The sequence below is a fragment of the Nyctereutes procyonoides genome, unplaced genomic scaffold, assembly GCF_905146905.1.
Source record: "Nyctereutes procyonoides isolate TBG_1078 unplaced genomic scaffold, NYPRO_anot_genome, whole genome shotgun sequence".
Taxonomy (NCBI): domain Eukaryota; kingdom Metazoa; phylum Chordata; class Mammalia; order Carnivora; family Canidae; genus Nyctereutes; species Nyctereutes procyonoides.
The window spans coordinates 21,219,745-21,242,127 of record NW_026575120.1 but is presented as its reverse complement, the minus strand read 5'-3'; the positions used below and the strand labels follow the sequence as shown (position 1 = coordinate 21,242,127).

Here is a 22,383-nt window from a genome sequence, read left to right as displayed (position 1 = left end):
CAGATACCTAATTGTGTGCTCTGTGAGTGCATTTCTGGTTTCGAATTAGATACTGCTCTATGCAAATCTCATTTCTGTGCTGTAATGACGCCTTTTAATATCTAATCTTCTGCTTTAATATCTCACTCACTAATCGCATTGAGATAATTACATGGTAGACGTAGACAATTGCTCTGTGCACTGAGCACACAGTTTCTTACATTTATATAAATATACATCCTTTAAGTAAAATACAAACTGACTGCATTCATGGCCCTCTAATGCAGGTGGCTTGACAAATCATCTGCCGGCATGGGCCGATCGATTCAATCAGCAACTGGCTGGTTGGACTCATTTTTATTTTTATTTTTTCATGGAACTGACCAGGCAGTTCAGTCAATAGTTGTTGAAATTGGAGTCCAGAACTGGCTCAGCCGGATCAGCCTAAAGTTAATTAAAAATCAGAGATGGATACTTGAAGGTGGCTCCTTCAAGGGAGCTACAGGCAGGAGAACATAAGACCCATCTCTCCTTTTTAAGGGAGTTCAGCAGGCTCTGGGGAGTAGGAGGAGCATGGAGCCCTGGGACCTGGGGCCCCGTACTGCCTCCTCACGGCAAGGAACGTGGCATGAGGCTCCCCAGGCCCCTGGCATCCCAAGAATCCTCACGCCTTCCTAACGAGAGAGTCAGGTAAGGACATGGACACCCGCTGCAGGGAGTCCTGTGCAAGCAGGTCCTGGCTGCTCCATGCCCACAGGTCCCTGCCTCCTACCCATCTGGCTTCTCACAGCCACGGGACTTCCTGAGGCACAGCCTGCACGACATTTGGAAGCTGCTGCATCCCCTCCCTGTACCTGCCCCCTGTTCTGGGACAGGCCTGCTCACCTGCCTGCTGGGCCCCACGTGGTTTCCAAGCCCTGGTCCCACCATCTGCCCCCGCCTCTTCCAATGGGCACTGTCAGTGTGGGAACGTCCTGCTACTGCAGGGGCTGCCCTAACAGAGCCCCTCAGACAACAGAAATCTGCTCAGTGTGGATGCCCAATGTCTGAAACCATGGTGTTGGTGTGGCGCTCCCTCTGAGGCACCACGGAGGTGCCTTCTTGCCCCGTGCTGCCCCTCCAGTGGTCAACCCTTGGAGAGCCCGGTCTGCAGGTGCATCTCCCAGTGAGTCTGGGTCCTTGCGTGGCCATGGCCTCTTAGGAACAAGGGCCCACCCATTCCAGCAGGCCTGTATCTCAACTCACTGACACCTGGAGCCACCCTGTCCCCAAATAAGGTCACATTCCAAGGTCAGGGGCTGGGATTTCAGCCTGTCTCTGGGGGGACATAAGGTAGTGACAGTGGCAGTGTAAGGATCTGCTCTGTCAGGAAGGCCCCAAGGCCACAGGCTCTCTTCTGAAAACAGAGACTTTCTTATTTAATTCCATGGGTATACTAGCTCATCACACACTCACTGCTTACCAATTTTTAAAAGGCATTTATTTTATTTCTTCTACTAGATTATAGACTAATGGGGGACAGGATCCAGGAATTTCCATTTTTGTTTTATATTCACCTCTATTTTTAGAACATGAATTGGCACCCAGATAGCTAACAGGTACCTGTCACCGTGCTTGAACGTGCCTGGAGAATGAACCCCCAGCATGTGCGTGGTTGGCACAGAAGCTGTTTACTCACCATTTTGTCAATCACGGTTCCCAAGGTTAACAATTAGATGCCTTATGGAACAGATGAATATTTAATACTCACAAATGGGCTAAAAAAAGCAGTGCAGAGCCTTCTGTGCACACAAAATGCTTTTTAAGAAGGGATCACAAAGCTTACACAGATGCGTAGCTTTAACCAGGTGGGAAGCACGTGGTTCAGACGTGGCCCCGGAAGGAAGCGCCGCTTGGTGACGCATAGGGGTGCTCACTGGCAGCATTGTGCAGACACAGCAATCTCTTCCTTGAACAGGGAAAGCGGGGGGCAGGGACGGCCCCAGCCGAGCCATGTGTTCCCACGGTGGGCTATCTGTGAAAGCCTCGGAAGCAGACGCTGCCAGGAGGGAGCTCGGACTCGGGGCCCGGGCCCCAGACACAGGCTGCTTGCTTAGGAGATGGTAGGGTAGTCGTGTGCCCGAGTGGGCTGAGCTCCAGGCCTGCTCTGCTGTCCTCCAGGCCTGCTCCACACTCCCCAGTGTGTGACCCCAGAAAAGTCACAGAAAAAGTAGGTTCTGAGGTCAGGGGAGCTTAAGCAGTCAGGTAACCGCCGCTGTAAGTCCACCTGCACTGAGGTGTCCCACCAGGGCCTCCCCATGCTTCTGGTACCACGAGGCCCTCTTCCTGGAATGTTCCAGAGCCGGCACTCTGGAGAGCACATACAGGAAATGTCAGGATGCCTCCGACAATCTCCCTCCTCGTCTGGGCAGGGACCGTTGTCGTCATGCTGGGCCAGTCCTCCCAGCATCTGACCTCTGGCCAGTGGGACTGGACCTGTGCCCAACACAGCTTTATACACGAAGTAGTTTCTAAAGGAAAATAATATTATCTAAAACTCTGATAATATTTTTAAGGCCTTATTTACTTATTCAGGAGATGCAGAGAGAGAGGCAGAGACAGGCAGAGGGAGAAGCAGGCTCCCTGTGGGGAGCCTAATAGGGGACTCAATCCCAGGATCCCGAGGTCACGCCCTGAGCCCAGGGCAGACGCTCAACCACTGAACCACCCAGGCGCCCCCAAAACTCTGATAACTTAAACACGATTCTTCCAAAGGCAAGTGTCAGGGCAGCCACAGCATGATCTGCAGCCCTGGTACGGTCGGTCCTTTCCCCACCGAGCCCCTCAGGATGTGACTATATTTGGGGACGGGCTCTTCAGAGGTGACACAGGTGATGATGGGTCACTGGTGGACTGATGTCCTCACACATGCACTCAGGGAGCAGCACAAACACCCAGACCAGGGGTCTCCCATGCAGGCAGCCCCTGGAGGGAGTGGGCAGGTTAGCAGCCTGGTCCCTAGATGAGAATGCCACTGGTCTCCTGGGTGCACGGCTGACGGGTCCCAGCTCCCCAGATGGGTGGCATGGCCCCGGACAACCTTCAGCCATGGGACGGGGGCCACATGCATCCTGCATGGCCCCCACACACCTCCTTCGTGCCGGGTCCTTGCAGCCGTTTCCCACCCACTGCTGCCTGGAGGTGGTGACTCCAGGGCCAGATGACAGCTGGGCCCTGGGGCTGGAGCAGGGGGTGAGGAGCTGCCTCCACAATGTGATTAAGCCCGGAGCTCAGATCTGGGCCGCCATCTTGGGGGGTCTGCAGCTGGGGTGCCCCCCCCCAGAAGCCTCCTTCCTGGTTTGCAGATCAGGCTCTGGGGGCCCCAAAGCTGACGGGTGCTCTGGCTTCTAAGAACAAGTGTGATTTTTGGGTCCTGCACCATGTAGGGGCCTGGCCCTGCTGCACAGAGCCTTGTCAAGAGAAGACTAAGGGAGGCTTGCGTCGTATGCCCAGACATTGTCAGAACCACTCAGTTAAGGCTGGTGAGGCCCCTGTGCTACTGTCCTCCCAGCATCGCTGTGGGAACTCAGGCTTCACCTGTGTCTGTCCTCGTGCACCTGTCTCCTGCTCCTGGGCAGCCTGTGCATGGACCGTGGTGACCCGGAGCCGCAGCAGGACCGGAGGCTCAGAGCACGGGGCTGGTGGGGTGCCACTTGGCAGCTGGGCCATGGACTGCAGGCCTCGCACATCCACCTCCTTCCCCGTCTCTGCAGCAACCCATGGGACAGGTGCTAGAAACTGAGTCAGAGGCTCTGCTTCTGCCATTTTTGTTTCCCTTCCTTTTATCCAAACGTGGTTTTAGTGACAGAGGCATTACAAGCAGCAGGACTAGTCATCTGTGGGTGCCCTCCCCGGCCAAGGCTCCCATCCCCCTGCACCTGCCGGGGCTCCCTGCCCACACACCCAGTGCCAGAGAACAGCAGGTACACTGAGTGTGCATACACTTCACACCACATGTGTCACACGTGCATGTAAGACACAGACACATACTAATGCATAGCCCACGAGCACACATAGACATGCACCACTCTCCCCTGCCACACCACACACCATGTATACACACACACCACACACCCACACACCCACATACACATACACACATTTGTTTACACACATGCATATGACACACCTGTGTAGGGACACAAACACGCACGGCGCAACTGCAGAGACACGCACATGTGCTCGCTCACACTCATGACCCGCTCTAATCTCTGTGGACCTTTCTCAGTGTTTGAGCAACCCCCTGCTCCCTGCAGCCACAGCACTGACCCGGGGGAGCTGAGATCAGGTCTCATACCCCAGAGAAGGTGCGGTCCGTGTGCCTGGAGACATGCGTCCACAGCCCTGCTCACAGCACAGTGGGTGGTATCCTCGTGGGGGAAAAGACAGAAAAGCTCACATCACCAGAGGTCACTTACACAAATCAACACGGAAAATCTCAAAAACATAAAGCGGATGGAGAGGCTGGGGAAGCCTGGGCGCTAGCACTCATGTGGACAGACAGACAGACGGACTGCCAGACTCTCCCTAAATCTCATCCTGGGGCCTATGCTCTCTACACCCCAGGGCAGCCAAAGGAAGGAGGAGCCCTGGAGGCACTGAGGGAGGGGTAGCCGGGGGCTAGACCCCAGGGCACAAACCACTGGTGCCACAGCCTCCGGGTGGCCGCTTTGTGAATAGCACCCAGCGGCCCTCCTGGGGTCAGCTGGGTCTTGGTGACAACCATCACACGTCCAGGAATGGTAGGATGTGCCCACATCCCGGGCTTCAGAAGGCAAGAGGATGCTCTGCACCTTCCCAACCATTGTGCGATGTAGTCAAACCAGGCAAGGTTCACTTGGTGCTTCAGATGCCAGTGACCCGAGTGCTCATGTGTGGGAACGGCTCCTCTCCAGATGCCACCAGGTGAGCGTCTTGGCACTGTACTGTGACCCACTCATGGCCAAGTGATGGGGGAGCATGGGACCCGCAACTCCTCTGAACTGTGACTCCTGCAGGACATGTTGAGGGATGGAGTGTGCCGAGGGATGTTTCTTCTCAGGGTTACAGTGCACCTGTTTGTTCCCATGATGGGTTGTTTCCATGATAGAACCACATCTTTGCAGGGCAACACACTGAGGCCCGTGACTCCATGGGGTCCTCGGCTCCAGAGAAGTCCCTGCCTTCAGATGAGAGCCACCCCGAGAGGAAACTGGTCCCATGAATTTCAGAGCTGCACTTGTCCAATACCTATATTCTCTCTGGTGTAATTCAGTAAAACTACCAATTTTAAGAAATGACTATAATTTTTTAAACGGAAGAAAAATATGGCATATAGAAAAAGATTTTAAGTTCAAGGATAGCTCTAGATAATGAACTCTGAGTCATCCAGATGAACAGTTCATTCACTCATCTAACCACACATCATTCATCCACCATCTACCATCCATCCATCAGCCTACCATCCACCCATCCATCATCGTCCGTCAGTCAATCCATCCACCATCTACCCATCTATATCCATCCTTCCATCCACCAGCGTATCTATCATCTACCCTTCCATCCATCATTTATCCTTCCACCCATCTATCTATCCATCTATCCATCATCTATCCATCACCCACCAACCCATCCATCCTTCCATCCAACCACCCATCCATCATCCATCATTCATCCTTCCACTGTCCCCTCATCCTTCCATTCTTTATCCATCCGTCACCCACCAACCCATGCATCCATCCACTAATGCACTCATTCATTATACAACCACCTATTATCCATCCATCCATTCATTCATCCATCCATTCATCATCCATTACCCACCAACCCACCCATCCATCTACCCATTAACCTATCTATCCATCCATCCATCCATCCATCCATCCATCCATCCATCACACATCAACTCATCCATCCGTCCATCCATCCATCTGTCATCTATCACCCATCATCTACCCATCCATCCAACAGATATTCATGGAGATCTTGGTGAGCATACATTGTGTTGGCTATGGTAGGACGGGTCAGCCTGGGCTCTGAGAATATGCCCTAACTAGGGGCTCATTCAGTGCAAGTGGGCAGGGGCAGCACACCTCTGTGGGGGGGGGGGCTGTTCTCTTATGTGCCACAGGGCACTGCTGACTACATAAGACATCACTGGACACAAGCGGCCTCTGAATTAGGCACCAATTTCCCTCTGTTTCACCAGGCAAGACCCAGATGTTCAGAGCAGGGGTTCTCAAAGTAGGGTCCCAGGTCACAACATCATGGAGAACTTTGGAAGAGCACATTCTTAGGCTCTGCCTCAGCCCTAACAAATCAGAGTCTGGTGGGCTGAACCCTGTGGAATGTAGGGTACGGAGTGTCCCTCCCATAGGCTGGTGAGCTAGTAGGTGACAGGACAGTCACACTCACCAAATGTCTGTCAGTGATGGTGTCCTGCACTTCACTCTGTCCTCAAACCGACTACCACCTCCTGCTTTCTGGGCACTGCGCTCTCCTCTACTCCTCCCGTACTTACTCCCAGCCCCAGCTCCCTTCTCTGCTTCTGCTCGCCTGGCTCCCCCTGGAGTGTCTTCCTGCAGCTGATAACTTTACAACTCTCGTCTTTCAATGAGGCCCCATTTTTATCTTGGAAGCTTCTGGACTCACTCACAGGCGGGCTCTGGGGTCTGGGAGACAGGGAGAAAGGCATAGAATGTGGCCCTGTCGGAGTCGGCCCGCAGCAGCTGGGTATGCTCGCAGAAGTAGAGCAATGCACTCACACGCACACACACTCACACATGCGCTGACAAGCTTGTGCACACACGCTCACACATGCATGTTTGTACACACACTCATATACACACATGCATACACACTCATGTACACACTCATGCATGCTTGCACACATTCATACATGCAAATTCACACGCACACACACATGTGCTGACAGGCTTGTGCACACATGCTCGTACATGCACGCTTGCACACACTCATATACACACTCACATGTGTAGACACTCACACTTGTGCTGACAGGCTCCTGCACACATGCTCATACATGCACACTCACACACACACACTCACACACTCACATGCACACACATGTGCTGACAGGCTCGTGCACATATACTCATACATGCATGTTCACATATACACACACTTATATGCATATACCCTCACTCATGTGCTGACAGGCTTGTACATGCATGCTCATACACACAAGTGCTCACATGCTCAGTCTTGTGTACACATGCCCATATACTTATGCACTCATATACATGCACTCATACATACACTCATATGCTCGTGTACATATGCTCATATACTCATGCGCACAAGCTCATACACTCACACACACATGCACACATGCTCACAGGCTTATGCCCAGTGCTCACACACATGCACACAGGGTCATGCTCACAGGCTCATGCACACATGCACACACGTGCTCATACATGTGCACTGGCTCACATGTATACACATATATAGATAAGTAGAAAAACCTGCAGAAAATCCTCCTGCCAAGGGCAGGGTCCCTGGAAAATGAACAATCACTCCACTCATTTTTGAGATGAGGATTTTGGTCTTGGGATTTTCGTTGGGAGGCTGGTAATGAGTGCGGTCAGTGCTCTCCCAGGAGCTTCAGGGACTCCCCAGTTCCTCGAACAAGAGGAAACCAGAGAGTTTACAGGCTTCTGTGGGCCAGAGGGAGATGCTACTTCCTTCCTTTGGGCCTCAAGTACTTATAGCAGAAAATGGGGAGATCCCCCTCAGCAGTTTTGGATACCCTTCCTCCAGGCAGGGCACTGTCCTCCTGCTGGGGTGATGTGAGCCTGGTTGAGAGCAGCCGTCCAGGACTTCCAGAGTGTGGGGCCGCCCCACCAGGCTTTCCAGAGACTGGTGGTAAGTGTGTTCCTCCAGTTTCTGCACATCTTTCCCGTGGACCCTTCTGTCCATCCTGGCAAACCCCTTGCCAATGTGTGGAGGTCCCACCATCCAACAGAGGCCCCCCAAGGGGGTAAGAGATGTCAGTGTGATCCTAGTGGCTGCAGCACGCCGGCCTCTCAGGAGGCCTGGGGGTTCAGGGGTGGCGGGTCCTGCCTGGACCCAAGGAAGGTGGCACCGCTGCAGGGCTCCCTGTGGGGTCTGCACCGTGGCAAACCGCAGCGAGCTGTGCTGGCTGTTTCTCTGTCTGGGGATGCACTGGCTCAAGCTCCACTCAACAGATCCCGATTCCCAGCCATTAACGTCCACTTCCAGCTGCCCTCGCCCGCCCCCCAGTCCCCCTCCTTCCACAGCCACACCTGGGGAGCCAGGCTGCAGGGATGAGTGACCACGTGAGCTACGAGACAGTCCTGTGGGAAGACCCTCATGTCGAGGCCCCTCTTGGCCATGGCCTCGAATGCGCTGCATGGGGTGGACGCTGAGGGCGGAATCGGCGCTGGAAACAATTCTCAGCACCAAGGACGTAGAATTCACGAGTGGCAGTCCCGGGACAGTTGCTTCATGTGTGTGTCTAAAACCTAACACTTTTCTGCTGTGGCGAATTACCCTTTTCCTTAAAATGATAGAACATTAGCTCCACTGCAGATAATCCCAGTTATTTAACTTAAATAAATATTTACTTAAATTCCCCTTCACGAGACTACACCTTCCACTCCCCACGCAGCCATGAGACCTTGGTCCTTCCATCCCTCATCCTTCTGCTCCTCCCTATACGGGGTCCCTCTCCCCACAGCCCTACACAGCCAGTGCAGGCCACAGGTGGGCCGGTGCACAGAGAGCCTGCAAACACAGGGACACCTGGGCGTGTGCACCTTCATGAGTGAGTTCTCTGGCAGGAAAGAGGAAGCCTGGCTGTTGCAGGGAGCCCGCTAGCACCTCAGGCCCGGCTCCCTAGGGACATGTCCCAGCCCTCGCACAGCTGTGGACGGTGTGAGCGCTGCCTGACCTCCACCCCCATAGCTGCTGTTCTCATTTGTGTGGAAGCAGGAGACACATGAAGCGACAGGCAGACACGGGAGGTTGTGGCAGGTGAGGCAGCGGGCCCGGTCCTGTGGGTGGTCTGTGCGCTGGTCCCACGCACACTGGCCATTGAGTCAAGGGTTGGAACAAAGTGTGGGGGAGGCCGACTGCTGTCCACGGACCTGGCCATGCATCCTCTGCACCGGGCATCCTTCTCTTAGGTCCGGGCCCCCGGACTCGGGTGGGACGCCGGGGCCTGCGGACGGTGCATGGGGCCTGGCTGGTGTCCACATGGCAGGCTGGCCCACGGCTTTCCTCTCTTTCTCCCCCTATCCCCACATGCACACATCTGGTCCGACGTCTCTCAGGATGACACAGCATGATGCCCTGAGACAAGGGTGCAGCACACGTCTCACCTGCCACCTGTGGGGACGACCAGGGTCACATAGGGAAGGTCAGCGCGAGGGGAGGTTGGGGCAGCCTGCACGGGGGCTCCAGGACACAGGCAGCTGGTTCTAGGGTGGAGGAGCATCTTGGGGGGAAAGTCGGGGACAGACATCAGCACCCCATACCTGAGGGGTAGCGTCTACACAGGCATGTGTGGAGCTGACTCCAGGGACCCCTGAGGACGACAGTGGTGGGCAGGGACACACACCAAACCTGACATCTAGGAGGAACGTTTTCTCCCAAAAAAGACTCATTAGTTCCCTGTCCATATGGGAAGGGATGTCGGCAAACCACAGTTGGAGCCCAGGAGACCTGAGCGTGCCCTCCGCCCCCTCTTCATGCCCCATCCCTACACGTGTCTAGGAATGAAGTATCTGTGGACCCCACATCAAACCTCAGGTCCTGACGATGCAGGAAGAGGGCGGGAAGGAACAGGGTGCAGCTCTTGTAGGACTCAGACCTCTGTGTTAGGGACACGGTGAGGCACTGAACAACACACACGGAAGGAAAGGGTTTCTGGTCTTCCTGACTTTCCTGCCCCAGTACAGAAGGAGCCGTGCGAGGAAACTTCTATCCAGAGAATGCTGTCCACATGTTTCTCCAAAATAACCAGACTGTCCCCTAAATCAGCTCCCCTGAAAGGGTGGGGATACAAGTGAATGGGAAACAGAGGTCAGGGTTGTAATTGAAAACAACATTAACATATATGTTGAAAACAACATTAATATATGAATTCCCCGCTCTAACAGATCGCATTGATCTAAAGAAAGTCCCGTGTACGTAAGTAGGACACGTTGATACACAGTGAAGCCACACGGTTATCGTGTCCCTGCTCCGTTAAAGGGCGTATTTGGTCCTTTGCTAAGGATGAGCCGGCACATCATTTTCCTGCTCTCTAGGAACTTCCATGAGGGTTGCAAATGGTTCTGCTCTGCTTGGGGCCTGCAGCCTCAGGACCACCCGGGTGCTAGGGGCTTGGTCCTGGCCTGGAGCACTCAAACCTGCTGAGTACAGGGTGACCCTGGCGGGGCCAGGATCAGGATGCCTTCATGGGCCGACCTGACCCGTGTTTGCCAATGCATGGCCATTTTATTCAGATTTTCCACATGCTTGTTGACGTGTGGGGAAAAGTGTCGTCTTCAAGAAAGTATCAGGGACACACACACATACACAACATCCTGCAGCTACTATCTTTTCTTTTTAAAATCATACATATTTCATTAAGCTTCATGCAGAGTGTCTTCTGATTTATGGTAATTGTCAACAAAAGCAAAAACACAGATGATTTTAACCCTGCAGTAGCCAGAAGTTAACTGGCATGAAATCATATTGTGTTTTTCTTAAAAAAAACAAAGGGAGGGACCAGAACACTGCATCCTGTTCAATGCCTAGGACCCTGAGTTCTGCGAGGTGCTCATGTCCGATGCGGGTGCTGGCCGTGGTCAGCTGCAGTTACACCTGACCCCGTGGACGCCCCACCCCGTGATCCCCACGTGCTCATGGCCTGGAGGACTCCAGTGAGACTCATTTCCATATCAAACCCAATTTAGATAAAACATCTTGGTTTAAAAAAAAAAAAAAGCCAGCGCATCAATAGCCCCTTGATTAGATTTTCATCTCCTGAGCAGACAAATATGAATATTTATTACCATGAATGCAGACTTTCCTCTTTCCATGGCTCTGATCTTGAATATTATCCACCGCTAATTTTTATGAAAATTTGGGCAACATAATGTTTTCACATAAACTGACAGTTCTTGAGATAATCCCGTTATTGTCTGGTTGAAAATGACAGCTTCCGCTTATTCATGTGTTAACGAGGGATTAAATATTGTTTTTCATCCCCATAATCTAAGATGGACTGGAAATTAAAAATTGAACATTGTATATTAGCAGGGCTTTGAGGACCAGAATTTGTTTGCATTCACTTAGAGAAGATCTGTAAATTAGCTGTTTCACAATCAGTCCCTTTTATGTCGCTGCCGAAGGCAGCATCATAAAACACCACTGACATTTCTAAAATAAATTCATTTCTCTACTGCTGTATGCCAAAATGAAAAGGCTTCCATCAGTAAATAAGCCACAAAGAAACAGGCAACCCTTTGCCAAGGAAATAAAAACACAACACGATTTATATTGTTTTAATGTCAAGAATGTTTTGGGCCCCCATACCCCCCCCCGCCCCCCGCAAGCTAGCGGGGCGTGTCTACATCTCGCGCTGGAGGAAGGAGGCCAAGTATGGCCAAGCCACCCCGCTGCTTAGGTCAGCTGGCTCTTCCCACCTCAACACCACCACTGCTGAGACTTAATTTATTTGGGCCACGTGGTAATTTTTACTTAATGGCTACGGCTGGATGTTAGATCAAACTGCAGATTTGATGGGTTTGTGCACAAAACTATCCCATCGTGTTTCTAAAAATGCACACTCTTATTTATTTTTTATCTCCCTCATTGGCTTGGTACAATGTTTTCCTTTTCTGACAGTCATTCAACACTAGAAACACAGCATGGGTATGTTTCTCAGAAGTCAGCTTATTGAAATGCTGTCTTTTGGAGCGAATACGCACAAGGCACCCTAAGTTTAATCAGACACTCATGAAGCAGATCTGACTATGGGTTGGTGTTCCAGGCCCAGCTGCCCCCCACTCCCCAACCATACGTTGGACCTCAGAATGTGGCCGCTTTGGAGCTGGGGCCTTAGAGAGATGACTAGGTTAGAATGAGCTCCCTCATTCTGTGCGGGGCACAGATCCCTTACGAGAAAATATCAGGACACAGACACATTCAGATGGGGACCAGTGAGGACACGGTCACCCACACAGCAAAGGGGAGCAGCCTCAGAGCAAACCAACCCTGCCCATGCCCGGGTCTCAGGTTCCAGGCCTCCGGGCTGTGAGACAACGAGCGCCAGTTGTTGCAGGCACCCCACATGCGGTGTTGAGGCTGCTGCGGGAAACTAATAGGGTGGGCGAGGGAACAACCCCTCAGGCTGGTGTCCAGCATTTGTGATACGTCCTGCCCAGGACAGGGCACGGTGCTGGCATATGACAGGAAAGATGTTTCTATTTCAGTGTGGCATTAAGTCCAAGTGCTTGTCAAAGGAATGAAGTTACTTCTCAAGAATTATCTTTTTGGGGATGCCCAGGTAGATCAGCGGCTGAGTGTCTGCCTTTGGCTCAGGGCATGATTCCGGGTCCTGGGATCGAGTCCCACATAGGGCTCCCTGAAGGGAGCCTGCTTCTCCCTCTGTCTGTGTCTCTCATGAATAAATAAATAATATCTTTTAAAAAAAAGAATATCCTTTTGCTTTATGTTCTTATGAAGAAAAACAGCTGTAATTCCATAAAAAGCCTTGTGAACTCAGAGGCCTAATTAGCTGCTAACTCAGTGCTTCATTGCACAGGAAGAAAAGGCAAAGTTATGCACATGCAAACTGAGGAGGAGTGGCTGGGGGCCAGGGGCTTGGGCCCCCCTTGTCCCCTGCCTGCTGGGTAGCTTGGTGCTGTGGCCCCAGCAAATTGGAGGAACCCTTGACACAGGATGATAAAGCACATTGTGTAAACGGGGAGGGCAGCCCTCAGGCTGGGGCCCATGTCCAGGGTCCAGGGAGCTGAGATGTCCTGTGGGAGCAGCGGGACACACCCCTCCCTTCTTCATCCCTGGTTACTGGCCCGCAGTTAGTGCACGGCAGGCCCAGACTCATAGGGTGCCCGGGAAGAGGAATGTCCAGTTGGCACATGGACACACCTGCACAATACCAGATCAGCCCAAGGCTGCACTGCCAGCGCTCCTCCATCAGTTGCCCCACTTCCTAGTAGGGGCAGCTTGCTCAGAATCTGGGAAATTAGGGTTTTGCACTTGTAGCTCATGGACTTTGCAGGTGAAAATCTTATGTAAGCATTTACCCTACCTTCCAGCTAAAAATTATTTCATATAAAAAAAAAGAAATTTCCTGTCATAGAGTACAGCAGGTGTTCATATGCCTGAGGGGTAAACTAAGGAGATTATGACTTTTAAGAATCTTGACAAGAAAAGATAACAATAGGACAGTACAAGAATTCGCTAATTTAATAAAAATAACATTAGATTTACTGCTCATGTTTACCTGAAAATATGGAATTATCAGAGGGCTCTGGGTATCTTTTCCTTCTTAAAGTTCCACAGGACAAGTGTAATCCATGAGGACCACCCCCATGCGGGCCCTGGATTCCCCCAGTTGTGTCAGCACCAGCAGACAGGAGTGGGTCTGGGGTACATGTGGTCTGGGGGTCAAACTGGATTAACAGGGAAATGTATTTAGCCAGAGAGGCGAGGTCTGTTCATACAACCAGAAAAGCAAAGTACTGTAGCCCCAAAAGGAGAAAAATTCAGTTGTAGGTCAACCACGGATCAGTGCTGGGTCTTAGAGTCCAGAGGGTGGGGGACATCTGTGATTTCAGGGTGGTTTGGATCTAATATGTGTCCCCCCAACAAAGGTATGTACAACTCATAACTCTCAGTACCTGTGAGTGAGGCCTTACATAGAAACTAGTCTTTGGAAATGCATTTGAGTTAAGATGAGGTCCTTCTGGGGTAGGACGGGCACAGTCTGCAGTGATTGGCGTCCTTGTAGGGCAGACACACAGGGGGAGGGCTGGAGGGCTGGGTCTGTGAGCCAAGGGCCCCCCCAAGGCAGCCCAGCAGCACCAGGGGCAGCAGGGGCAGAGGCACTGGGGGCAGGGGCGGCAGGGGTAGGGGTGGTGGGGGCAGTGGGGGAAGGAAGGACCCTCCCCAGAGCCCTAGGGAGCCAGCCCAGCCCACACCTGGATGGTGGGCTCTGGCCTCCACAATGGGCAGAGGTCAATTCGTCCATTAAGCCTCCAGTTTAGGGCCCTCTGTCACAGTGGTCCCAGGATACTGACCCTCAGGTCAGTGGGGTCATGACTGGCAAGAGCCCGGTGGGTGGCAGGACCTACCTGCCAGCTGTGGGTCCCATGCAGGACAGGAGCAGGTGAAAAGTCCCATCCTGCAGGCCAGCTGTGGGGGTGCCACATCAGGGGTGCCCAGGTGCCAGAGCTTGTTAACGAGGTTCCATCTTGGGGCACAGAGACAGAGCGGGACCGCCTGGCCCTGTGTGGATTTCGGGCCTGGAGTGGAACTGCGGACGCTGGTGTGGACGGTGCACCAGGACCCGGGGGAATGAGAGGAGAGGAGGCGTGCACCCTGCCCCCTGGATGCTGAGCACGACCCCACGCGTGGGGACCCGTCATCCAGCCTTGGCCACCTCGCCCCCTTCATCACCGGTCAGATGCGGGTTCCTGCACTTACTGGTGGTGAACAGTTGTCAGCGTGGCTGGGGGGAGGCGCTCGGAGACGTGGGACGTGCTCCGAGGGACCTCATCCTGGCCACGGGGACATGTGCTCACCTACCGATAAGCAGAGAACTGCGAGTCATGTCCGCCTCTGCCATCCTCGACAGCCATCACCTCGACTGCACGTATGTTTCGACAGAAGTGTTTGAAATTTCACATTTGATTATATTTTGTGTTATATTGATTACTAATTATTTCGTGTGGATGAAACGAACCTTTTTCTAAAAAACAAAAAAACCCAAACCACGCGTGGATTAAGCATAGAGGAGGTACTCAAATCAGTTGTCATGGAGATGAAGCCCAGCTTAGCAGGAGAGAAGCCGTGGTGCAGCAGAGCGTCCTGTGCGATTCTGTGACAAGGGCCAGAGCGCACACAACAGGAGGGAGGAATCCTTCCAGGAGTCCTGTGTTTTCCGCGGAGGTTTCAAAGCCCTGAGAAGGGCAGCCTGGACAATGCACGGAGGACAGAGCAGAAAGGCGCCAAGCGAGCTGACGAGGGCATCTACCCTGCAGCTGGGGTTCACGACTCCTTTCCCCTCAAAGCATGGTTAGGGAGTTTCTGCTGTATGTCAGGCCTCGTGCGGCCTGCTGGAGACACGGTTTTTACTCTCGAGTGCACAGTTACATGGCGCAGACGTGAGATCACACAGCCACACTGTGCTCTGACAGCCCCCACGGGGAGGGGTAGCAGGAGGGGACGCGCGCCCTGCGCTCCGAGGCGCCAAGGGACCCTGTGTCCTTTCAGTGGGGAACGGACGGCGCGTGCCAGACCCTTCCTGACAGGAAAGCAGCTTCTTAAAGCCCAAGCCCTCAGGTGGAGTGGGGAGGGGGATTAGCAGCTTGTCAGGGACGACCTGTGTCCCTCCAGAGGGTGTGTCAGAGTCCCAACTCCCAGGGCATGGGGCGGGGCCCGCGTTGGACACAGGGTGGGTACAGACATCCTAACCCCATACGAGAGGCATCCCTGTGAACGGGGATGTGAACTGGACGTGAATAGCAGCGTGCGGGCCCAGGAGGCCATCCACGGGACGCGGACAAAGCACAAAGGGATCCCCCAGGGCCCCGGGTCAGGCCACTGAGACGTCAGGCCCCAGGGCCGTGGGAGCCACTGGTGCGTGGTGCTCTGTGGCAGCCGCCCCGGTATGCACGCACATGGCTCCTCTTCCGTTCCCACCTAAACCCCTGAGGGGCAGGATCTCCGGTGGATGCGGGTCTGTCTGCAGGGCCAGACGCCAGCGTGAAGCTGTCCGCGTGGGGCTGGAGCCACCAGGTCCCTTCCACCAGAGGGCAAACCTGGGGCCTCTTGGGTCTCAGAGCCTGTGTGGCGCAGCCCAGGGTCTAGGACGCAGGCGTGCGAGTGGGACCGCCCGGCTCACCACCTCTGTCCCTTGGCCTCTCCCTGCCTTGCGTAGGAGCTGCATCCAGCTGGCGGCTGTGGGGCTGTCCTGAGGGGCCGTACGAGGCTCCGGTTGGTGGCCATTCCCTCCCATCGTCTTCATTCTCCTCCAAGAATCTTACCTGTTGAGCCTTAGAAACGGTGTCTGAACTATTTCCTCCTGTGGACTCTCGGGAGTTTCTTCAGAGCTTAGTTTTTAAATGAAAAGTAACGTCTGAGGACACACTAACCGGCTCTGTAGATGCAGCTGCAGGGAAACTCTACGCTTTATTTAGACGGACCCTCCTTTCTTGCGGGGACCCCGTCAAATCCAGCCTCGGCAGCAGCTCGGAGGAGCCCCGGGCCGGGCCGCTTCCACTGAAGCCGGTGTGAGCCGAGGCCAAGCGCGGAGTCGGGCTGGCCGAGGTGTGGGGCCGCCACAGCCAGATGCCACCTACTTCACTTCAGGTGACTATTTACTCTGATATTCTATAAAAATTGAAGGTGTCACTATAGCAACTGCCACATCACAGGGCGGCTCTCCTGCCTTTAAATCAGGGAAAGTATTGAAACGACACCCGTGGTCCACGTGACATGGTATTTACACGCATTTCAGAAGGAAAAGACATTCTTTCATGAGAAACTCGTATTTGTCAACATGTCAGGTGCCGCTGATTATATTGAACACACATCTGTGTGGTTTTTCTCCATTCTAAGAAAGATGAGGATGGGATGAGGAGCAGCAGTGAGGACAGGGTATGGGGGCAGCTGTGAAAGCCCCCGTGGCCCGTCCATGGAGTCGCAGGACACCTCATCCCGCGGGCTGGCAGAGAGGACCCCCGGGAGCTGTGGCACGTGCAGAGGAGGAGGAAGATCACGGACTCTTGAAAACACATGAGCAGCATTGCAGAGTGAACCCCTAGCATCTCCCCAAGAGGCCCTGTCCACCCCGATGCCCCATTTTCTCGCACTCGTTCGGCCCATCCTAAAATGCTACCATCTGTCCCTTCACAGGCCAGAGCCCACAGCTCCTGCTCTTCCGACAGCAGCACCCCCAGAACCCACCACCTCCATGTCAGGCTCCCGCTGCCTGGGTAGGTGCTTGCGGTCCACCCTGCTGGCCCCCGGCATGCACCCACACCCATGGCTCTGGCCCCTGGACTTCAAGCACGTGCCTCCATCCAAGCACCAGGGATACTTTAAATTACTCGTGGGGCCCCTCCTGTGCGGGATGCCGAGCAAAGACATTGACAAACACGTGGTGACTTGGGTCACTATCAGTGTTCTCTATGACAATCCACGAGGCTGACAGGTGAGGAGGGGCTGGCTCCACCCCATGGAGCCGCTGGGGCATTCACGTATCTCTAAGCACAAACATGTCATCATTTACTTTAGTCGCAGGTCTGTTCTTAATCAAATTTTTAAGAAGTGGCATCAAAGATAAAATGACTCACACACACACAAAACTCTACGCACATGCTGAGCCACCATCCACCTTCTGGTTTTGCTACCAGCCCGCAGTGAAGGGGGCGCTGGTGTGGGGAGACTCAAGGGCCAGGGCACACGTGGCATCTTGGCGCCGTCCTTCTGTCTCCCTGTGAACCCATAACAACTCAAACAGTCAAACGTCAGCCCGAAGAGCCTTCTAGTAAGGGAGAGGACTTGCCTGGAGTCCCAGCAGCTCTGCTCGACGCTGAGTCCCGCACATGAACACACCCGCGGCCACTATGGTTAGGGGTTCGAGTCCTCAGAACGAGTAAGGGAATCATCACAGTCCGTTTGCCTGTTCCCATGTAATTAGTTACCTTCCTATGGTCTCATATTTGGTTCAGTTTTAATTTTTTGCAAAGCTCCCATGAGATCAACTCTCATGATGGCAACTGCCCCACCCCGCGGAGGCACCCACTGTGTGGACGGCACAGACCTTCTACGGGGTGAGAGTAGGAGTCTTAGCACATTTGCCATTTACTACAGAAGCCAAACAGCGGCCCTTGAGCAACTCCATCAGTGCTCCTGATGGCGCTCTAGGATGCATCACAGCGCCACCATGACCCGCACCTCCCCACTCCCCACAGGGCCAAAGGTGGTGTGTTCATGGGGTTCCCAGCCACCCGCTGGCAAGGTCATGGCCAACATGCCAAGAGCTGGGTCAACCATCCTGCAAGTCAGTACCAGGCGTGATGAAGGCAGGTGCCTGTGCCACTAACGATGCAGAGGGTGACAGTTTCCCCTCAACCTAATGTCCCATGGAGATTTCCCCCACCTATTCTTGGGGGAAGCTGACCTGGTGCTCTCCTCACCTTGTGGGCAAAGGTCCCTCCACGTCAAGTTACCTCCTGAGTCCAATCAGAGCCCCTGAGCAGGGCCTCTGGGGGGTGGCCTGGACCAGGGGTTCATGCCCACGTGCCTCCCATAGGACTTGGAGCAACTGGATGGCAATGGTGCAGGAGGGTTGTTGCACCATGCTGCACAGCACCGACTGTCATGTGGTGAGCGCACACTCACTCCAGCAGTGGGAGCACAACTATAGACTCACAGACTTCTAGGGAACTTTTAGAATCAACCTAGTCTTGGCCACGGAATCCTTCCTTGAACAAAATCGTGCCTGAGAAGTGACAGGAACAGGGGACACACACACACAGTGGGGGCGGCTGTCGGGTTGGGGTCCCCACCTCCCCACCTCACTCATCAAGGTGCTCACACCCCAGGTCTCTTTAATATGTATATGGAAACCCCACGCCTAGGGGTACCCGGGTGGCTCAGTTAAGCATCCAACTCTTGATTTCCACCTAGGTTGTGATCTCAGGGTCATGAGATTGAGCCCTGTGTCTGGCTCAATGCTGGGCGCAGAGTCTGCTCGAGATTCTGTCTCCCTGCCCCTCCCTTCCCCCACATCCACTCCGTTTATTTAAAATAAAATGAAATAATTAAAAAAAACCACACCTAACATCACAGCGCAGTGGGGATGGGGTTCAGGGCGTGCTGCCCCAAAATACAGTGCCTGACATGTAAGTATTTGAAGCTGAAGGAGTTGGAGACGGTGCCAGAGCAGGACAGCTATGATCACCCTTCACCCTGAAGCAGGTCCCAAGACCCTCACGACACAGGTGCCCTCACTGCCCCACAGGAAGGGAGAGCCCATATCTCCTGGACCGAGGGACCCTGAGCAGCGCCCCAGCCGATGGGCCTCCCTCGTCTCCCCACATCCTGCCCTCACCACACACTCCTGAACCTTCCGTGGGCCCCACACCTGTCTACCCTGCATCAAATCCAGCATCACAGACTCAGTTCTCGCCATTCCTTTGGGTTGTTTCCTACGTTCCCAAGTCACCTGAAAGTTGTCCTGAACATACTTGGGTGTTTTCTTCTGCTTACCTGTCGGTTACACCGTCAGACCCAGCCAGGGCCCCTGGGAAGTTGAGGAAAACTTCCCCCTCCCTATACGAGACGGAAAGACTTCCTTTTTTAGAATCTGAGCAGATGGCCATCCCTGTTTGGCCCAAATCTGCTGGGTGATGGGGTGCTTGTACCCCCCAGGGCAGTCAGGGCAGCCTCTTCTGTGGCTGACCCGCGGCACTTGGCGTGAACCAGGACCGTGGTGCGGTGACGTGTGCTGCCTGGGAGCGATGCAGAGCCTCTTTGAGGGTCCGTCCTCTGCCTCTGAGATGTTGGGCAGGTTAATCTGGTAGCTGGATATCATCATACGACCAAGATCCAGAAAATGGCTCCTTATTTCAGATGCATTCATGAGCTGCCCTCCTGGTGACAACCTCCTATGTTATTTTTCTCCTAAATACTTCAGCTTTTCTTGTAACGTGGTAGGTTTCCTTTGGAAGAAATACGACTTTGTAAATTTTTTTTTTAATAAATCACAAGATTTATTTATGGGATTTCTACATCACATTGTGGTTTAAAAGAAGTTCTGTATGTGTGATATGAAGAAAATGATGTACAATCAATATGAATCTTGTCAAATCTCTCTTCCATGGACTTTCTCCATCTTCCTGCTTAGCAATAAAAGGCATTTTTAGGTTTATATAAACTTTCTTTACAATTGCCCTCTTAACAAAAATTAGTATATAAATAGCACTAGGCATTTAGTAAATAAGTCACAGGCCAATAAGTTCAATTGTGCAATTGTGAAATGTAATGTGAAAGAGTCTGAAACCTTAAGACTGGGTGATCTGCAGTGTTTCCAACATGTCTTCAACTGCCTTAAGAGAGTATTTAGCTTCCTTCTTACTTCGACCTGCAAACTGATAAGCTCTGTTTATTTGACTAGCTGCCCAATTAGCATATTTCACGTTGTCCTTTTTTGTTTTTGCACTTGCTTTTGGATTAGAAGCAATATGACTTGCCGACATGTAAAGCCCAAACAAAGCTCTCATATTTCTGTTGTTCAGTTTCAGTGCCTGTGCAAAATACTTTCTTGAAAGTTCGAGGTTTTCAAGTCCACCCTGGGTATATTTAACTTCAGCATACTGCTGACAGTATAAGTGGTTGTGTGGATTAGTCATCATTAGCTCCTCCAAACAAAAGGCTGCTTTAGCATAGTCGTGTTCATTGATATAAAGTTCTGCAAGTTCATGCCAGGCTTCTTGGCCCCCAACAAATTGTTCCAGATACTCATTCAGTTCCCGAATGGCCTCCACATTTTTCCCCTGGGCTTTTCGAATGGCAATCTTATGCTTTCTTGCAGCAGTGTTAGTTGGATCTTCTTGTAAAATTCGATCATATAGTTGGATAGCATCATCATATCTTTCCATGGCTTCAAATCTCATGCCTTTTAGTCTCTTGTCTCTGTGGCTGCCAGGAAACTGTCTTCTCAACTCCTGAAGACAAAACAATGCCAAGTCATCTCGACCATAGTCTAGGGCTGCAATCATCACTTGTTCATATATGATCCAAATATCATCTCCAAGCTTAGAAGCATATTCATTAATTAATTCCTCTCCAACTTCCACAATTTGCTCACTGTTTTGTGAGTTTTCTCTCTCCATTTTCTCATTTTATCTCGCATTTCTTCCCAAGTGACATCGTAAAGCTCTGAGACCTTCGCCATCTTCTCAGAACCTCCGACTTTGTAAATTTGAAGAAAATGCAAACACTTTCAAGATGTCAGAGATTAGATCTTGAAATACATCAAAATAGCCCCAGTCTATCAGGGTAGTGTGCGTGCATCTGTCCATTTCCGTTACATTTTGTTTCGAGATATTGCCATTTGGCTTAAAGGGCTCTTGTTCTGCTGTGATCGCATGTGTGAGTTGTGCACTTCAGAGTCAGGAAGCTGTGGAGATGCTCACGTTTGATAACACTCAAAAACCCAGAATCACCAAAATCAGGCTTAATGCTGCACGAGGTGGTTAACATCCAAGAAACACACATTGTTTGCTTTTTTAAAAAAATGTTTCCACTTGCCCCATTTGTTCCCATTTTCAGTTTCCAAAACTGGCTCCTGATCTCTGAGCACCTGTGTCTCTGTCAAGGGCGGCTTCTGAACACGGGTTGGTTTGACAGAAGCCCAGGGGGATGCAGGGGTCCTGGGCTGAAGACCCCACCCAGAGCTTTCTGGGTCAAGGTAGGGGAAAGCGTTTGGAGAGGTGGTCTCCAAAGCTCTGGCACACAGGAGGCCCTGGGGCTGCAGGGAGGACAAACGGCGCTCTCGGGGGTGGGGGGCCCTCACAGCCAGGTTCCAGTGCGTGGGCATGGGTGTTTATGCCCCCAAAGATGGTGGGTCAGGCTTTGGCCACTCAGGGACGAGAGAAGGCAGCAGACCAGGTGGGTGGAAAGGAAGGAGGCAGCGCCATGGTGGTGGGCTCACTGGCCCTCCTCACCCCCACCCGCCAAATCTCCAGCAGCCCCCCACCTGGGCAAACCCCCACTGCCCCCTAGTGAGAAGGGCGGCCATCCAGCATGAGTGGAGGGCAATTTCTGCAAGTTTGAACAGTCATCGTCACAAACAGTCCAAGTGCAAGTCCAGTTCCTGGAGTTGGGCTCAATCCAGTGCGTGGACAGTGCTAGTGACCAACGGTGATGCCGTGTCTGTCACCCAGTGGGGCCTGGGGCAGAGATGGCTGATACCTTGTTTCACCCTCTAAGGACAAAAGTGTGGGGCTAAGAGACATAGTGATTGTGTCAGTCTGCAGAGCTACATTTGGGGCCAGCATCCCACGAAGGAGAATAAAGCCAAGGCCGGGGCCCAGCAATCCCTCAGGGGGCAGTTCAGGGAAGACCGAGACGACTGTGCCTGGGACCCATCAGAGA

The 22,383-nt window shown here is 52.8% G+C and overlaps 2 protein-coding genes across 3 annotated transcripts in view; both read right to left on the bottom strand.

The window, feature by feature from the left end:
* PTPRN2 (protein tyrosine phosphatase receptor type N2) overlaps positions 1-22,383 on the bottom strand; it is a 720,648-nt gene that overhangs the window by 219,527 nt on the left and 478,738 nt on the right. The gene's annotated exons all lie outside the window — the stretch shown is intronic.
* LOC129516112 (ER membrane protein complex subunit 2-like) lies at positions 20,146-21,277 on the bottom strand. Its single transcript, XM_055335456.1, is given in 2 exon segments — positions 20,146-21,112; positions 21,115-21,277. Coding segments are annotated over 2 exon segments (891 nt in total). The 5' UTR covers positions 21,182-21,277; the 3' UTR covers positions 20,146-20,288.